General features: G+C 32.5%; 2 protein-coding genes across 3 annotated transcripts; both read left to right on the top strand.

The window, feature by feature from the left end:
- Nucleotides 1-3,143: 3,143 nt before the first annotated feature.
- On the top strand, nt 3,144-11,360 carry LOC104906491 (subtilisin-like protease SBT5.4). Its single transcript, XM_019252369.3, has 11 exons — nt 3,144-3,209; nt 3,365-3,474; nt 3,584-3,681; nt 4,333-4,491; nt 6,104-6,218; nt 8,892-9,426; nt 9,735-9,829; nt 9,924-10,169; nt 10,269-10,383; nt 10,498-10,711; nt 10,813-11,360. The coding sequence occupies exons 1-11, from the start codon at nt 3,144-3,146 to the stop codon at nt 11,358-11,360; spliced, it is 2,301 nt and encodes a 766-aa protein (XP_019107914.3).
- Nucleotides 11,361-14,705: 3,345 nt separating this feature from the next.
- LOC104906409 (putative F-box protein At1g49610) lies at nt 14,706-18,188 on the top strand. 2 transcript variants are annotated; one of them, XM_010695150.4, is made up of 3 exons: nt 14,860-16,288; nt 16,573-16,767; nt 17,597-18,188. In XM_010695150.4, the coding sequence occupies exons 1-3, from the start codon at nt 15,089-15,091 to the stop codon at nt 17,729-17,731; spliced, it is 1,530 nt and encodes a 509-aa protein (XP_010693452.2). In that variant the 5' UTR covers nt 14,860-15,088; the 3' UTR covers nt 17,732-18,188. The 2 variants fall into 2 exon arrangements, with proteins under 2 accessions (XP_019107940.2, XP_010693452.2); XM_019252395.3 differs by lacking the exon at nt 17,597-18,188 and having other exon boundaries at nt 14,706-16,288; nt 16,521-16,716.
- The last annotated feature ends 184 nt before the right edge of the window (nt 18,189-18,372 follow it).

Here is an 18,372-nt window from a genome sequence, read left to right as displayed (position 1 = left end):
GTTTTTTTTCCCCGGCCCACACGCGTGTATAATCTTCCAACACATAAAATGACCAAACTGCCCCCGTTTGAGTCCACCAAGAGACTCAAACGGTTGGACGCCTAGCCAAGCTCGACTTATGAGTATCTGTCCAGACTTATCTGATAAAAGCATCACAAGTTTTGAGAATATCACCCGCCACAATATGACCTGAATCCATGAGAAAAGCACTTGGGAAGGGATTCAACATCTTCCCACCAACCTGAACTTTTTTTGGCAAGTTCACTCATATACGGGAACAATTAATTTGGCAAATATCCCACCCACTGATTTGTTGCATGTGAAATGATCTCTATTATCCACCAATTTTGTGTTTTGGGTTCTGTAAACAACAATGATGTTGATGCCATGCTATATAGAAATCACATTCATTTAATCATTTCCTTGGATAAACGAAATGAATTTTTAGTCATTTTGAAACTATACATATAGTGGAGAACTGGAATTGTAGTACAGTGCTGCGGTTCCCATAAGCTGTAACTGGACCTTGACCCCTTCTTTTGTACACGTAATTGTTTTTTTTCCCCTTTTCTCATTGGCATGTATTTTGTCGGATATTGCTACATCTATCTGGTGGGTAATCTACCCACTACTAATAGAAGCATTAAAATATTACTCCCTCCATCCCAAAATATAGTTCACATTTCTATTTTGTGAGTCAAATTTTAAAAATTTTGACCAAATATTCTTACTAATGTATACAAAAAAACATATTCATGAGGGGTCTTATTAGATTCGTCTCAATGTATAAATTCGTAATATCATCTTTTTATATTTTTTACTAATAAGAAATAGAAGATGTCGTAAGTCAAATATATGCCTTGGAGACCGTGCAAAACGAAATGGGAACTATATTTTGGGATGAAGGGAGTATTAATTATGTGAGTTGGATTCCACTATCATCACTTACCATTACTCTCTATTAGTGGTGGGTATATTACCCGGTGGGTAGACTAATTATTTTCCAATGAAAAAGTGTATGTAACTTCTGGTTACCTATTAGGCTAATAGCTATTATGCCTAATAATAGCTATTATGCCTAATAAGGTTCTATTGCACATCAATATGTCATACACAACAAATTAACAGTTGATAGTTAATATTTTGATTTAAATGCATCATGCAAAAAGTCTATCACTTAAAATGAAATCTAAAAATTATCTCATTGAAATAGAATATGATACATTTAAGTCATACCCAATTAACCCAAACAATATATCTCCTATATATTATTTGTGATAAGACTTTCTTTTTGTTGGTTATTGTCTTTGACATTGTACCATCTGTATGTTCGTGATCCTTTCTGATTAGGTACTTAATTAAAAAGATATCTCAAATGATTTTGGTGATGAAATATGTGAAAATAAATAAATCAAATGGAGATGGATATTATCATTACTCAAGGTCGTATAATCGCTTGAGTTTGCTCCACTTGCATTAGTTGTTTTATGAGATGGATTTTTCTCATCTATATCACAAGACATAGGCTAATAATTTTAAAATTTCATAAAAAATATGATTTTTTTTAACCTATACCATAAGGCATAGGTTTAGAGTAGGGGTGTAAATTATGCGAGTCGAGTTCGAGTTTGAGTTCGAGTTTGAGCTTGAGCTAGCTCGACTCCACTCGTTAGCATTTCGATTCGAGTTTTGACCGAGTAATTTTTGAGTAACTTGCAAGTGTCTGATGATAAAAGCAATCCTAAAGTTGAAAAATGTCGAATTTATCAAGCTTCTCACGAGTTTTTGAGTCGAGTATCGAGTTGCTCAACTCGACTCGCCAACATCTTGATGAGTTCGATTTGAGTTCATTCAAGTCCGGCTTTGACCGAGACGAATTTCGAGTAGCTCGCGAGTTGTCTCGTCTCATTTACACCTCTAGTTAAGAGCGTCAAATTTTCCATATATGATATTATTATACAAAAAAATTTCATTTCAAAATCCAATCAAACTAATAAATCTTACCTGATTTCTATTTCAAAATTCAATCAAACTAAAAAAATCTCATATGATTCCCTCTATGTTCAATATCTATCCTTATTTATTATTCCTAAATAGATTCGTGTTGCACTATAATTTTTTTAGTGAAATATGGAAAATTTTAACCTGTGCATTGTGGCATAGATTAGAAAAGCCTTAAGAATAATTAGTTGTTTTACATTTTATAAAAGAACTTAAATGGACCCGATGTACGGAACTTAGTGTGCACTGGGTTTGGTAATTCATATTAACTTCATATAGTGAGTTTTATAGAAATATATGTAATGAACTTATATATTATATAATAGGTTTTATTAATAAAAAACATATAGTGAAATTATATGCAATATAATGGAGGATTTAAATTTAATGTTTTAATATGCAGGGAGATGTAGGTTATGTAGTATATATCGTGACATGTGCTTTAACATATACAAATATTTAGTTTCTGGTTGCATGAAATAGTAGTGTTTGAATGATATATTGAATTTCTTCATGATATAGAGGGTTTCTGAACGATATAGTGAGTTTTTTCATGATATAGTGGATTTTTGAATGATATAGTGAATTGTTTAGAAATGATGTAGCTTCATGTTATAATAAGTTTCTGAATGATATATTGAGTTTCTGCATGATAGAGTAGGTTTCTGAATGATATAGTGGATCGTTCAAATTTGATACGTGATTTTGGCAATGAACACTAATGTTAACGTGGATCAAGTCCACGAAAGTCAGATTAGCATCCGTGCAAATGACAAGTTTTCTTCATAAAAAACAAGGCCACAAGATGGGTGATATACTTGAATTGCACTCTTGAGTCTTGTCAAGTCCTCACCAATTTTTTGGGTCTGGTATTCGGGTTTGAACCCCATAGCTAATTTTTATCTTTTTAAGAATATCTGCCAACAACCCAGAAAAAGATAAACTCAAGTTTTATCTTATTGATTCGGATTAGCTAAAACTCAGATAGTATTAGTAGTTTGCTGAGACTAGGGTTCTCTTGCTAAGACTTCTAATTAGACCTGAATTATAATAATTGATAACACACACATATATATATTGCATATAATGTGCTATTGATTCAACAAATTAGTGGTGACATATAGTATACACAAAAATAAACCATGAAGATCGTCACGCTGTTTCTCGTGTTATCGCTCCTTCATGCTACGTCTTTTGCTGCAAAACAGGTAAAATCTAGACTATAAGTTTATTCTTCAATGATATAAAAATTTACCCTTGATAGTACTAAACCACTATGTCGAAAGTAACAAAATGGATAATTTGATATTAATTTAGTTTGCATCTCTAATATAAAAGTTTTGGATCCGCCACTCGTATGTAGTCGTACATTGTATATATGGGAGCGCACTCACATGGTGCAAATCCTAGTACAAAGGATTTCGATCAAGTGACTGATTATCATCATAATTTCCTTGCAAACTTTGTTGGAAGGTATGTAGAAGTAAAGGATTATTTCAATAATAAATTTTGTTCTTTGCCTCAAGGTTTTATTTTATAATTTGTGAATTTATATATTTGTATTTGTTGTGTATATATATAGTCTTGAAGAGGCAAAGGATGCAATGTTTTACTCGTATACGCGGCATATAAATGGTTTTGCTGCTAATCTTGAAGAGCATCAAGCAGCAGAAATAGCAGGTAATTAATTATATGTTTTGATTTATGCACAAGTTATTAATAGTGACAATTTAAATTTTATCTATTTGATGAATCATGTTTGGTTAAGTACTTCAAACTCTTATACTATCATATATATATTTATTAAATCTTAGACTTGTTAATTATGTCGCAAAGAAAAATTTACGTCTTTTTCACCTTTTTCATATTTTTATGTGAGATGTATACGATTTTTTGCTAGTACTTTCTTTGTTTTTGTTCTTTATGAATGAAAGTTGACATAATTTTCTATTATAAATTACGAAAAATCACTTTTATGAGATTTGTAGACACATCTATCAATTGTAATTTTATAATATATTATTTAATTTCAAAATATTAATATTGAAGGGAAAGAAATTTCAAATTTTGATCATAAAGTCAAAATAAGCAATAGAATATGAAATTAATTTTGGGACTTTTCTGGACCTATTTTTTTTAAGAAAAACAAAATAAGCAATCAAATTCAAATTTTCTTTGATTTTATTTTTTTTGGAATTGATGCAACAGGATATTGTTATTACTATTGTTACTATTATATATAATTCATAATTATTGGGTTAGATTATGTTTAATTATTTTTCAATCAATGTGTACATTTTATAATTTTCTTATTAATTATGCGAAAATCAGAACATCCAAGTGTGGTATCCGTGTTCCTGAACAAAGGAAAGAAATTACACACAACACACTCTTGGGATTTCATGCTACTAGAAAACAATGCCAAACCGAGTGAAGCATGGAGCGCTGCCAGATTTGGTGAAGATACTATTATTGGCAACCTCGACACTGGTATGCTCTACATCTACAATAAAACTAGAATTTTTTGCACGTGATGCGTGCTTGAATTTTTTTCAAAACATAAACTCGATTTTATTCGGCACAAGAGTCAAAATTTGAGCATTAAACATACGAAGTATAATTGTTTTTAGTTGCAAAATTTAATTGATTTAGTTTCTATCACTTAAGTCTCTCACCATTCTTTTTATTTTATTTTTTACTTTTAAAAGTTAAATTCTATGAACAAAATAGAAATTATATTGAATTTATTTATGATTCTAATATTATAAGTTTTTAGTTGATTTTTGAATTAAGTACTTTACTTCATAAATTGTAAAGAAAGTGGACACTTTGATTTCAAGTCAATTTTTTCATAGGCTGTAGTTTGTAAGTGAATTTTTAAGTTTTTATAAAGTTTCCTCATTTTAGTGAATTGCAATTTTATGATTTTAGTTGACTTGTGAGTGATTGTTATAATTATATTTTTGTTTGAAGCCCCCTTTGACTTGTAAGTGAATTTGTAATTTAGAATGGGAAGGGGGTAACATAGTCTTTCATTCGGGGACACTATAGCTCCCCCCTTCCCTTATATAATAGAGATAACACAATTTATGCATGTAGTTTCCCACGGCTTAAGCCTAAAAGCCTTGTTTCTAGATCAATTTACTAGTGCATAAAGTTTTAGAGTTTATTTTTCTCTTCATTTATTCAATAGAATAACGTGCACATGTTTTGTAAGTAGCTTTTAGTGTCTTGGCTTGGTCAAAACACTAATTAGAAAAAATAATAGCTTTTGGCAAGGTAGTGGTGTAAGTAGCTTTTAGTTGTACAAGTAGTGTTTTAGTAGTGTTTGTCAAAAGTTACAATTTATAGCTTTTGGGGGGAACGTTTAGTGGTGTATAAATCATATGTTAAAGTTTTGTTTGAGTTTTTAACTAGTTATTCTTAAACAACTACTTTGACAGTATTTTATACCGCTACTTGACAGCTAACAGCTATACACCAACCACTAACAACTCAGCACAGCTAACCGCTACTATCACATCTAAAAACTACCACCACAGTTACTGTTGCCGAACACGCCCTAAAAGCTGGTTTTTCTACCGTTGAAGTGGATAATTAAGATCTGGTTATTGAATTGGTTTTACATTCTTATCCCTCATCATATCTCTTCTTTTAATTGGGGTATAAGAAGGAACAATATTTATGATATCACTATTTATTTGATAGAGAATATATTTAAGATATTTTCTCCATAAATTTAGCGGTATAATTTCGGATATAATTAGGATTACTTAGTTCTTAACTGACAAAGTTTTCTAACAGAGTTAAGATAGACACTTGTGTATATTAATCATATAGATATATAGGTTACACAAGTGTCAGTCCTAAATCTGTTAGAAAACCTGATCAGTTAAGAACTAAGTAATGCTACTTATATACAAAACTATATTCCTAAATATATGGAGAAAATATCGTAAATATATCCTCCTATCACAATTCTCATAATAATAAAAAAATTAATAGACTTGTTCTTTCTTTTTCTGCATATTTGGCTGCATACTGTTCGTACGTATAACATGCGATTATTTCTAATTTTTGCCAACCATAAAACTATGATTAGGTGTTTGGCCTGAATCTGAGAGCTTCAATGACAAAGGATTTGGACCTATTCCATCGAGGTGGAAAGGTATTTGCGAGCACAACAACGTCACCACTGGTCGAGTTCATTGCAACAGGTTCTATTAGTCCCCTTTCTATTATCGGATTTTTTTTACTAGGTACCCTTGAAGTTTTACGAAATTTATCCGGTACTATTTAAGTTTGCATATAAATTATAATGTACCAAACACCTTCAATAATTTATTGGTGTTGGTTATGTTAACTTAATGGACGATCAGTTAATCCTTATCCTAACTCCCTTAATATTTCATATTATGCCTAATAAAGTCTTTTAAAAGTTGACCGCATGTAAAAAAAAGATTTATATCACTATAAAAGGATATTTTTTGCATAATGTGGGTTAATATACGAATTAGGTTGGGTTCGAGTGATTTATGGCCATTTAAATTAACATAATCAACAAAGAGTATCCCGATGAATTTTTAAAAACGCAGGAATACCTCGTGAATTTCGTAAAACTTGAAAACTACGTGAAAAATTCATTCCTATTATTGACCACAACTTGTATTTTTTTTTTTTTGATTTTAATGGTAAAATAGGGGTGGTATTATGAAACAAATGGCAGGTCTTTAATTCATAAATATTAGTATATCACTTAAAATCAATAAAAATGTAAAATACTAAATAGTAGTTGATTTTTTTATAGGATCGATACATTCAATGTTTGAAATCATTCTAATTATCTAATACCAGTTTACATAACACCTTTTTTTTTCCTTTAGTATATTCCTAGCTTTTACTGTCCGCTATGCGTGCGGTGAATGATATTTTAAGCATAACTATTACTTGATATAAAATAAAAGTACGTATTTATTCACCTTTATTTGGTGAGTAAGAAGTATTTAAATACTTACAAATAGTATCTAAAAACATTTTTAAAGTAACTATCAGTGATAAAATTGTATATCCAAGTAATAAAAAACTGAATTCTTTTTGGAGTTTATATTTGTGATTAATTTTGTATATGAGTTGTCTTTGTAATGAGAATGTCATTTCTTTTTATTGTATATGGTATTAATTTTTGGTAAGTTCTTGATTACGATTTTTTTTAATTGATTGGATTTAAATTTAATTTGATTGAATCTTTTTTATTGGCAAGTTTATGTGATTGACAATTATATGAGTTGATTGGGTTTAATAGAGATTTGGTTAAATTTTTTTTGTAAGTTTATGTGTGTAATGGTTTTAACTTTTATGTTGTGGAGGGGTGAATATGTAAATTCAAAAAGGGACACCATTGCTCCCTTTGGCTTATATAATAGAGATTGAACCATAAACAGGGTCAGAGCAAAGTATAAAAAATAATCCAAAATCTTCCCTCCCGTACCGTTATTTATGTCATTTAATCTTATTAATTTATATCAATTATTCTTCTAAGTGATATATACAGCAAAAAAAGGGTAAATACAACCTCTAAAATTATGCCTAACTTAACCCTGGTTAATTAAAAAAAAATTAATAATATCATTTCACAACTATTACTCACCCCATAGCAAATTTAAGAATATAATTTCACTCTACACAAACACTCTTTCCTTTACCACGTAAGTATTCTCTCGTCGCTACGCCCATTTTTTTAATTATAATTGGGCTTCAACTATGGAGGTCGCTTTAATAAATAACTAGTCATATATGCACGCAATGCGTGCGATAGCATGTGAAGTAGAAAATAAAATTAATTGGGTAGAAAATCGTCTTTTTTTTCTTTTGACGGGGTAGAAAAACCGTCTTTACATTTTGTTTTTTCAAAATATTGATGTTTACTTTAAATGTCCTACTTTCCCCCCTTTTTTTCATTCAAACGAGAGAGTTAGTTATGTCTCTATTTTTTGGTGTCCCCCATGTGTTGCCTTATATAATAGAGATAATAACAACAGTTTGGTGAGTACTCAATTGTTTAAATTTTAAATTTGTTGTTATATTATTCAAAGTTGGTATGTCATATTTTATATTTTTCGAGTTGCGATTATGGAAATGGGGTCATTTATCATAGATGGCCCTCCCTTAGGGGATCATTTGTCATAGATGACCCTCCCTTAGGGGATCATTTGTCATAGATGACCCTCCCAAAAGGGGGCCATTTGTCATAGATGACTTTCCCAACGATAGATTAATCTTTTAATATGTTTTGTTGTATTTTAGCCTTCTTTTTTGCTGTATATAGCACATCCCCTTGCTATATACAGCAAAAAAGAAGGCTAAAATACAGCAAAATATATTAAAAGACTAACCTATTCTGGAGGGATCATATATGACAAATGATCCCCTTTTGGGGACGGTCATCTATGACAAATGACCCCCCTAAGGGGAGTCATGATAAATGACCCCCTTTCCATAATCGCAACCCGAAATATGACCTACCAACTTTGAATAATATAACAATAAATTTGAAATTTAAACAATGGAGTACTCATCAAACTGTTGTTATTATTATTTATTAAAGCGACCTCCGTAGTTGAAGCCCAATTATAATTAAAAAAATGGGTGCAGCGACGAGAGAGTACTTACGTGGTTGAGGGAAAAGTGTTTGTGGTGAGTGAAATTATATTCTCAAATTTGCTATGGGATGAGTAATAGTTGTGAAATTATATTATTAAAAAAAATCAAATTAACTATGGTTAAGTTAGGCATAATTTTAAATGTTGTGTGGTTTCTTACTATCCTGTAAATGATCATCAAGAAAATGAGTGTAATACTTTGTACTAACACAACAAAAATCAATCCTGTAGGAAGTTGATTGGAGCAAGACACTTCAACAAAGGCTATAAAGCCTTCGGAGGAGAAGTAGAAAATTTCATGGAATCAGCACGGGACTACGACGGCCATGGATCACACACTCTATCAACCGCAGGAGGCAACTTTGTTAGTGGAGCAAACATGAATGGCCTTCCCCTTGGCATTTTGAAAGGCGGCTCACCGAGAGCACGAGTAGCTTCATACAAGGTCTGCTGGACACCTATTAATGGCAATGAATGCTTCGATTCCGATATCATGGCTGCATTTGATATGGCCATTCATGATCGCGTTGATGTGCTATCTGTATCACTTGGAGGTGACCCTACTGATTACTTTGAAGATGGTCTTGCCATTGGATCTTTTCATGCTGTTCAAAATGGTATTGCTGTGGTTTGTTCTGCTGGAAATTCTGGGCCTACTCCGGGTTCTGTGAGCAATGTTGCTCCATGGATTCTTACTGTTGGTGCTAGTACTATGGACCGTGAGTTCCAATCGTTTGTCGAGCTTGGCGATGGACATCGTTTTAAGGTTTGAACTTTACCATCAATATGTTTCTTTCACTCGATGTTTGAACTACTCACTTCGTCTCAGACTAGTTGCTAGATTTGCTTTCTCAAAAATGAATTTCGTTAACTTTCGAGTATCATTTTGTGACTTCAACTTTTATGATGTGCACATATATAGATATTTAACTCTTCAACATTTCATTTGTCTTTTGTAAGTTATATTACTCTTTGCTTACTTTGATTGAAGGTGGTCTGAGCTTCATACGGTCTTTCCTAGGACTTGGCCTTTTTTTGTTTAACTAATATTGGCCACATTTTCTGATTTGACAGGGTACAAGCTTATCAAAGGCATTGCCAAAAAATACACTATATCCACTCATGTCTGCTGCTCAAGCGAAGCTTGCCAATGCATCTGCTAGTGACGCGTAAGAATAGCAACTTATTATTATCATTTAAACCAAACGTCAATGATGGTTAGTACTTAGTTTCTAGCAACTGAATTATGTATATGTTGTGTAGGCTCCTCTGCAAGCCAGGAACGTTGGATGAGAAGAAGGCGAAAGGGAAGATCTTAGCTTGCCTTAGAGGAGGCAATGCAAGAGTTGATAAAGGAATGCAAGCAAAACTTGCTGGAGCTGCTGGCATGATTCTTTGCAACGACGAATTAGATGGCAATGAAGTTATTGCTGATCTTCATGTTCTTCCTGCAGCACACATCAGCTATGAAGATGGATCAGCCGTATTCAAATACATCAATTCCACAGCGTAATTATTTACATCTTTTCCTACATAGTAAATTACATGCAAAATTATCTCTGTTTCCTCTTTTTTGGTGTTAATTTAGAGCTTAATTTCTTTTTACAGTAAGCCGATGGGTTACCTTACTCATTCAAAAGCAACCTTTAATGTCAAACCTGCTCCTTACATGGCTGCATTTTCCTCCAGAGGCCCAAATACTGTTACACCAGAGCTTCTGAAGGTTTGTTTTTCAGAATATTTAGTACCGTGATTCTGCTTCAATTTAGATTATATAACTCATATTTATCAAACAAATGTCCTAGGTGTACTAATTGTCTTTCTATGTGTTCTACAGCCTGATATCACAGCACCAGGAGTGGATGTAATTGCGGCATACAGTCAGGCAGTGAGTCCGACAGATGAACCTTCCGATCATCGTAGAGTTTCTTACATGATGGACTCTGGTACATCTATGTCTTGCCCTCATATTTCTGGCATAGTTGGTCTTTTGAAGACACTTCACCCTACATGGAGTGCTGCTGCTATTAGATCTGCTATAATGACTACAGGTAATCAATCCCACATATTTCTGTAAGACTGTAACTAACTTAACTGACTTCTTAACGGTAATTACTTACAAATTCCATTTTCATTGTTTTGATTTATACAGCTAGAACTAGAGACAACACTATCAACCCAATGGAAGATGCGAACTATGCTAAGGCCACTCCATTTGGTTATGGTGCAGGCCATGTCAGACCAACTCGCGCTATGGATCCTGGGTTGATCTATGACTTAAATGCAACTGACTACTTGCACTTCTTATGTTCCATTGGCTACAACAAGACTACAATTGAAACATTTTACAATGGTTCACACAAATGTTCAAAGTCTAGCTATAACAAAGAAAATCTTCTGAATTTCAACTACCCTTCTATTACAGTTCCTAAACTTTCTGGCTCTGTCACTGTTACTAGAACTGTGAAAAATGTCGGACCACCTGGCGTCTATGTAGCTCGTGTTCGTCAACCGTTAAGAGTATCAGTTACTGTGACACCAAAGATGATGAAGTTTGAGAAAGTTGGAGAAGAGAAGAAGTTTAAGGTGACTTTGACTTCTAAAGTGAGAGGTGGAAAGTCAGAAGAATACAGGTTTGGAGAGTTGCTATGGTCAGATGGAAAGCACTATGTTAGAAGTCCTATAGTAGTTGCTGCTTAATTATCACTGATATCTCATATGTATAAACTTCCCTTAGCTTGTTAGCAAATACTACTATACTAGTGGTAGATTTTATGTTAGCTTGTTAATTTATTTTTAGTGATTGACAAAAATAATAACTATTTTCTTTAGTTCTAATATAATAATGTGTCGCTACCAATTCCTTGTTGCACTTTTTACTTGAGAAATATGAACAAAATTTTGGTGACTTGATCATCGGTGATATGTGCGTTCAAGTTATAATTTATCATCTTCATTTAGCTTTTTTTAAAAAAATTAATTGGTATGTTCTGAATTATTCAATATGACATCTTTTAAAGAATGTATGAGAAACATGTTGATATGATAATCATATAGCAAAGTATTGCCATGTTATAAATAGGAGATTGATACATCTACCCTAAGTCTCCGATCGAGTAAACTATTCATTAGATACAAACAATAAAAAAAAGTATTAATTCTTCTACATTGGACTTCACTTATTAGTTGTTATTACTAATGTCTATTTTTAGTAGATATATTGGATGATTTACAATGAGTACAATAAAATTTTAGCCACGATACTTGTCTAATCTAGATCATTTATATGTAATCTAAAAACACCATTCATTCAATTAACTTTCATAATTAAATTACAGTTAGTCTTGTAAGAGACCGCCTAATTTTATATTAAAATTAGGCACGGTCCAAGTCCAATATTAAGAAGAGAACATGCCACCTTTTTTAGCATAATAACTAGTTTAGGGTGCGTTCTCTTCAAATTAAAAAATTAAGTTTCAGGTCCAATAAGTTCATATAAGTTCAGATAAGTTACAATAAGGTCCAATAAGGGCAATAAGTTCCAATCAGGTCTAATAAGGTCCAATAAGTTCCAATCAGGTGCAATAAGTTCCAATCAGGTCTAAAAGGGTGCGTTCTGTTCAACTTAAAAAATTAAGTTTCAGGTCCAATAAGTTCAGATAAGTTCAGATAAGTTCAGATAAGTTGCAATAAGGTCTAATAAGTGCAATAAGTTCCAATAAGGTCTAATAAGGTTCAATAAGTTCCAATCAGGTGCAATAAGTTCCAATCAAGTGCAATAAGTTCCAATCAGGTCTAATAAGATTCAATAAGTTCCAATCAAGTCTAATAAGGTCCAATAAGGTCCAAATAGTCAATGTTTAATAAACATTTGTATTATTGTCCACTATTTTGTTATTCATAATTTCATATCACTATTAGCGGATTATTTTATTATTAGAATTATAATTAAAGTACCACAATAATTTATAGTATTTACTTGCATTAGTGTCTATTATTTTATTATTTATTTGTATTATGTCTATTATTTTATTATTTATTTGTATTATGTCTATTATTTTATTATTCATATTACTATTAGCTGATTATGTTTTATTAGAATTTTTATTAAAGTACCACAATGTATAGTATTATACTTGTATTATTGTCTATTATTTGATTATTCATATTGCTATTGAATAATATTATAATCATGGTCAAATAATTAAGGTTAATAATAATAATAATAATAATTACATATAATAATAATAATAATAATAATAATAATAATTAAGGTTAACAATAATTATAATCATGGTCAAATAATTAAGGTTAATAATAATAATAATAATAATAATAATAATAATTACATAATAATAATTAAGGTTAACAATAATAATAATGATTATTAATTTTTGATTTTCTACTAGTGTTTTATAAATAAAACAACACTATTAGATATATTAGTGATGAAAGTTATGTATAGGCAAATATATAAATAGTAATTTTTTTGTTAAATTAATTATCATAAGAGATAATTAATAATCATTATTTTTAAAGTTCCAATAAGGTCTAATAAGGTCCAAGTTATTTAGGGACTCGATTAATCTATTTCGTGCTCAGTTTAATCTATTCAGTAATGATATTTTTAAATCTATTCAGTGACTAGTTTAATCCATTTAATGATTACTTTAATCCGTTCGGTAAGACTACCGAGTTAGTTTTTTTAAAATTATCTGTTGTAGTTCGAAAATTAAGAAAAAAGGAAGGAGAAGAGAAGGGATGACTATGATAGTGTTGGGTTAGAGTGAAATGAAATGGACTTGTTAAAAAAATTGAGTCTTGAGTTCGTCTAATTTTATGTTAAAATCGGACAGTCTGTTCCAATAATTTGTGATTAAACTAAAACTAGAACTAATTGTTTATACATTAATAAATTCATAATTAATAGTTCATTTGATATTCGACAATTTTTTTCGTTTTAAAGATCAACAAAACTACATAAGTGCTATATACAACAAAAAAAAAGGCTAAATACAACAAAACATATCAAAAGACTAACCTATCCTTGAGGGGAGTCATCTATGACAAATGATCCCCCTAAGGGGGGGTCATCTATGACAAATGACCCCGCTTTGGGGGGGACATCTATGACAAATGACCTCCCTAAGGGGGGGTCGTTTATGAAAAAATATAAAATATGACTTACGCGGTAAAGGGAAAAGTGTTTGTGGTGAGTGAAATTATATTCTCAAATTTGCTATCGGATGAGTAATAATTGTGCAAGTATATTATTAAAAAAAAATTAAATTAACCATGGTTAAGTTAGGCATAATTTTAGATGCTGTATTTAGCCTTTTTTTTTTGTTGTATATAGCACTTATGACATAAGTACTTGTGCACACAAGCCAACGAGTCACATTTATTTATAAAGTTGGATGTGTTAGGGTTGGAAAAATTTCTGAAATGGGTCTATCGCATCCCCCTAACATAATAGTCGGCGCCTAAAGTTTTCGTGTTAGGTTATATTATATGTTTGACGCGGTAGGGGTATGGCGGGAATGTGGTCGTTTATCATAGGGGACCCCCCCTATAGGGTGGTCATTTTTGTCATAGATGACCCCCGTATAAGGGGGTAATTTGTCATAAATGACCCCTCCAAAGCGGCGTCATTTGTCATAGATGACCCCCCAAAAGGGGGTCATTTAAGGGGGGTCATTTGCCGTAGATGACCCTCCTAAAGGGGGGGTCATTTGTCATAGATAACCCCCCAAAGGGTAGGTTAGTTTTTAAAGATATTTTACTGTATTTAGCCTTTTTTTTTTGCTGTATATAGCACAACCCCAAAATTAATGGATAAGACAAGTCTATAAGAAATAGAGGGCTGAGATTAAGTAGACAAGGACACCCTAAAGCATACGAAAGATTAGAAGTTGAATGCACGTGGTGAATTATCCCATCAGCAACACAATTCGCTTCCCTAAGAACATGAATACTTATTCTAAATGATATTATAATACATTAATGCTCATCAATTATTTAATTTTCCAAGTTGTACGATTCAGTTGCCAAAGTTCTAACAGAATCAGCGTTTTGAGGGTTGACACAACCTTTTGGCGCCAAAAAAATACTTTTTCCCGCGTTTCCATTCAAGATAATTCGGCCTCAAATCTATACATTCATAGAAATTACAATATTTTCTGTGAACCCTAGAATTTCGCCTTCTTCTATTTTATTTTCCCAAATGATCGTTTTTCTGCAACATATTCTAAGAAAATTGATAAGAGTAATTTTAGTATGAAATGATCAAATACAAATGATTTGCTGAAATTTTGACCCATGATAATTGGCGGGTTGATTCAAAGCATTCCATAAGGTAAAATTTAATCTTCGTTCAGTCTTTATATATGTGCACGCCATCTGTTTGATAAAATTCCTCAGTTGAAATTATGATGACAGAAATGAAATTATTAAAAGGGCACATGGAATCTTTGGATAGGATATCAGAACTCCCAGAATTTATCCTTCATTTGATTCTCTCATTTCTTAAAACTGAAGAAGCTTGTAGGACTAGCATACTGTCTAAACAATGGTATAATGCTTGGGCTTCAATGCCAATTTTGGATTTTGAGCCTCAGTATAGAAGTAAATGGTATTACGTCGAATTGTGTGATGAGAAAACAGTTCAGAGTTATGTGAAATTCATAGATAAAACTATGCGGAGATACTCTGAGCAAAAGTATTTCATTAAGAAATTCCGCCTCGACTTCCCCAAATTCGATGAAAAGGTAGCACCATTTATTGATAAATGGGTGGAAATCGCGGTGGAAAACAAAGTCGAGGAGATTGATCTCAAGATAATTCTCCCAGAGTTGCCGAAATATAGGTTGCCCGAGACTGTATTTTGTGCTAAATCATTGAAATTGTTGAATTCTTCCAATGTAGTACTTCCATATCATGGGACTATGAAGCTTCATTCACTTAAGTGTTTGAAGTTGAATAATGCAACAATAGATGAGTCTATGCTTCAGCGTATCATCTCGTTATGTCCCTTGATTAACTTGAAGCTTCGATTTTGTTATGGCCTCAAGAGTATTTCAATTCCTTGGACAAAAAATAACTTGCATGAGTCAGGTAAATCTTTGGATCACACGAGGTTGCAGTTTGACGTCAAAGCATCAGCTCTGCAAGACTTTATCTACTGGAATGAGGTTTCTTGGCCTTGTGAGATGAATGTGTATGCACTGCGAAACTTGAGAAAATTAGAGATATGCTTTGCACCCGTTACCGATGACATTGTTTCTTTTCTGGCATCCAAACTTTTATCATTAGATAGTTTAACGCTTTCTTCATGCACTATGCTAAAGAATATTGAGATCTCAAGTAAACAGCTGAAGAAATTCGTGATTGTCGAGTGTGATGAGTTAGAGAAGGCTACAATTGACGCTCCAAACTTGCTTTCATTTGTGTACAATGGCCAACCAGAGCCTTGTTTATCTATAATAAATGCCCAAGTTAACTGTGATGGTCACTTATATGTGTTGGTAGAATCTATTAGCATCAAATGGTTCATTTCACTGAAGGAGTTTCTCACTAAATCTAAGATATTCAAGGTTATGGAGTTGAACTTATCAGAATGTACATCTCAGGTATGACATTATGGTGTTTTGTAACTTCATTTACTTGTAAATATACAACTATAATACATCTGGAGCATCTAAAACTGTCATTGGAGATTTCTCTATTGATCGATTGTGATGGTCGTTGTTGACTTGTTGTTTTACGTATAACCCCTACAATGCAATAGTGCAAATGTAACTGCATGATTTTGTTTCTATTATATAAATGTATAATTATGTGATAATGCTTCATTTTTCATAGCATACCACTGTAATATGGAGAACATACTAACTACGTATTGTGGAATCTAAAGATCGAGCTTGCAGAGGATAAACTGAAACTTGTTGGACCACCTTACAAACTCAGAGAGTTGAAGTTACACGAAACGTCCTATTGGATGCTCACTAAATCTTCTCTTTCAGCATTTTTGGATGGTCTATTTTGGAGTTGCCATCCTGATGTTCTGACTGTGCAAACAACAATTAATTTCCAGACTGAGACTGTTGAGGTATGTTATTTTGCAGGGTGATCTGATGTTGTATTGACCTCTAACTTTGTATTGTAATAATTTTCTGAAAAAAGGGTTGTATTCTTCATTGCCATGTTATGGAGACATAATTTGTAGTTCCCCTGTTTCTGGTAGCCAGGGATCAGCACTCAATGCGTTGCGTCCTCTAGAGAAAATTGGATCTGGATTAACATTGATTAATGACGATCATGGGATGCTGCTGGTTGTTATGTGCCATCTTGAAATAATGAACTAATGTTTCATATAAATTCTAAATTACCCGTATGCAGAAATAGTGATGTCATACCAGTGTGCAGAAATGGTGATAAAGCGTTAGATTTGAAGTTTGAATAAGTAACTAGTTGAGTAATTACCCTTTCAATCTTCAGAGCGTCTTAGAGTACTGAGTGACTGACCATTATTATTAGTTGCAGCATTTTTAAAATGATGACAGAATCAATAGCTATAGTTCTATTTCCTCTGTGTGAATACATGACCTGGTGATCCATGAGTTTCATGAATATTTTGTGTTCATGCTTGTACTTTTCAATTTTTTTAATGTGGGCATTTTCTTTAAGTTGCCAGTTTAACAAAATAATGACCATCATATATCAGAGTTGTCAGTGTAGTTTAGGATGGAAGCAGTCTACTATAAATCAACCACAGTTTCTATATTAACATATTGTGGCAGTCATAATAAACAACAGTTTTAACATTAACAGTTCCCCAAAAAAGACATTTAAAGCATTGTAAGATCGAATTGATCGCTTTGAAAGATCAGCAATGGCACATTCAAATTATAATTAATTGTCAAATCTTTGTTTTGTAGTTGCTCTTGGAGGCACTGAAGGACAAAGTGAAATGTTGGAGACATGCCTTGAAACACATTGAAGCTGAAGAGGTGGATTTCTCTGGGTTACTCTCTTGTTCTGAGTTGGAAATCAGGTTCAGACTATACTGGTAGCCGTCTCAGACTTGTGTGAAAGCTTAGAATTGGTTTGATCTCGATGCATTCTAAAACATTCTTCTTTTGCCAGAAGCATTGTGATTAGGTTCTTCCTTCATGTTTTAAGTGCTCACAAGATACATGGTATACTGAGAACTACCATGGTGACTACTGACTAGATAGGTTCTTTTTGAATGATAAATTTTTAGTCTACAAAGAATTAGGGTTGGTTCAAGTGGTGAGCTTTTCCATCTTCCCTAGCAAGATCTAGGGTTCAATTTCCACCCCATGCATTTGCTTGGGATTTAAGGGGGTTGGGGGGTGTCTGGCTTGTAATTGGCCTCTGGGTAGGGGCCCTGTGTGAAGGTAGTCCAGAGGAATTTTTCTTACCAATTTTTTTTTAAAAAATCTCTAGTCCATAGTATTAAAGTTCTACCTATAATTATTCTGTATTAGTACGAAAATATGAAACTTATCTCTAGGGCCATTCCTTTTGATTTTTGAATAGTCGCTGTTCTGGTGAACTTATCAAGTTTTTTGCTTTTGGAGTGGTGTAGTGATATGAATTTATGAAGTATACCTGATGAGTATGTAACCAACTACATGGGCACAAGTGAGTCTTGTCGAGGAAATGTTGATAACAAAAATATGCAAAAACA

The sequence above is a fragment of the Beta vulgaris genome, chromosome 3 (assembly GCF_026745355.1).
Source record: "Beta vulgaris subsp. vulgaris cultivar EL10 chromosome 3, EL10.2, whole genome shotgun sequence".
In the NCBI taxonomy this organism is placed as follows: Eukaryota; Viridiplantae; Streptophyta; class Magnoliopsida; order Caryophyllales; family Amaranthaceae; genus Beta; species Beta vulgaris.
Note: the sequence above shows the minus strand (reverse complement) of the source record. Positions and strands in the feature narration are given on the sequence as shown.

Excerpts from the sequence above, each read along its gene's own strand:
- LOC104906491 (XM_019252369.3), top strand. The coding sequence starts at position 3,144 with ATGAAGATCGTCACGCTGTTTCTCGTGTTATCGCTCCTTCATGCTACG. Across the intron at positions 4,492-6,103 it reads TATTGGCAACCTCGACACTG|GTGTTTGGCCTGAATCTGAG; the intron begins GTATGCTCTACA and ends AACTATGATTAG. Across the intron at positions 10,384-10,497 it reads TTACACCAGAGCTTCTGAAG|CCTGATATCACAGCACCAGG; the intron begins GTTTGTTTTTCA and ends TGTGTTCTACAG.
- LOC104906409 (XM_010695150.4), top strand. The coding sequence starts at position 15,089 with ATGATGACAGAAATGAAATTATTAAAAGGGCACATGGAATCTTTGGAT. Across the intron at positions 16,289-16,572 it reads TATCAGAATGTACATCTCAG|ATCGAGCTTGCAGAGGATAA; the intron begins GTATGACATTAT and ends TGGAATCTAAAG. Across the intron at positions 16,768-17,596 it reads TCCAGACTGAGACTGTTGAG|TTGCTCTTGGAGGCACTGAA; the intron begins GTATGTTATTTT and ends TTTGTTTTGTAG.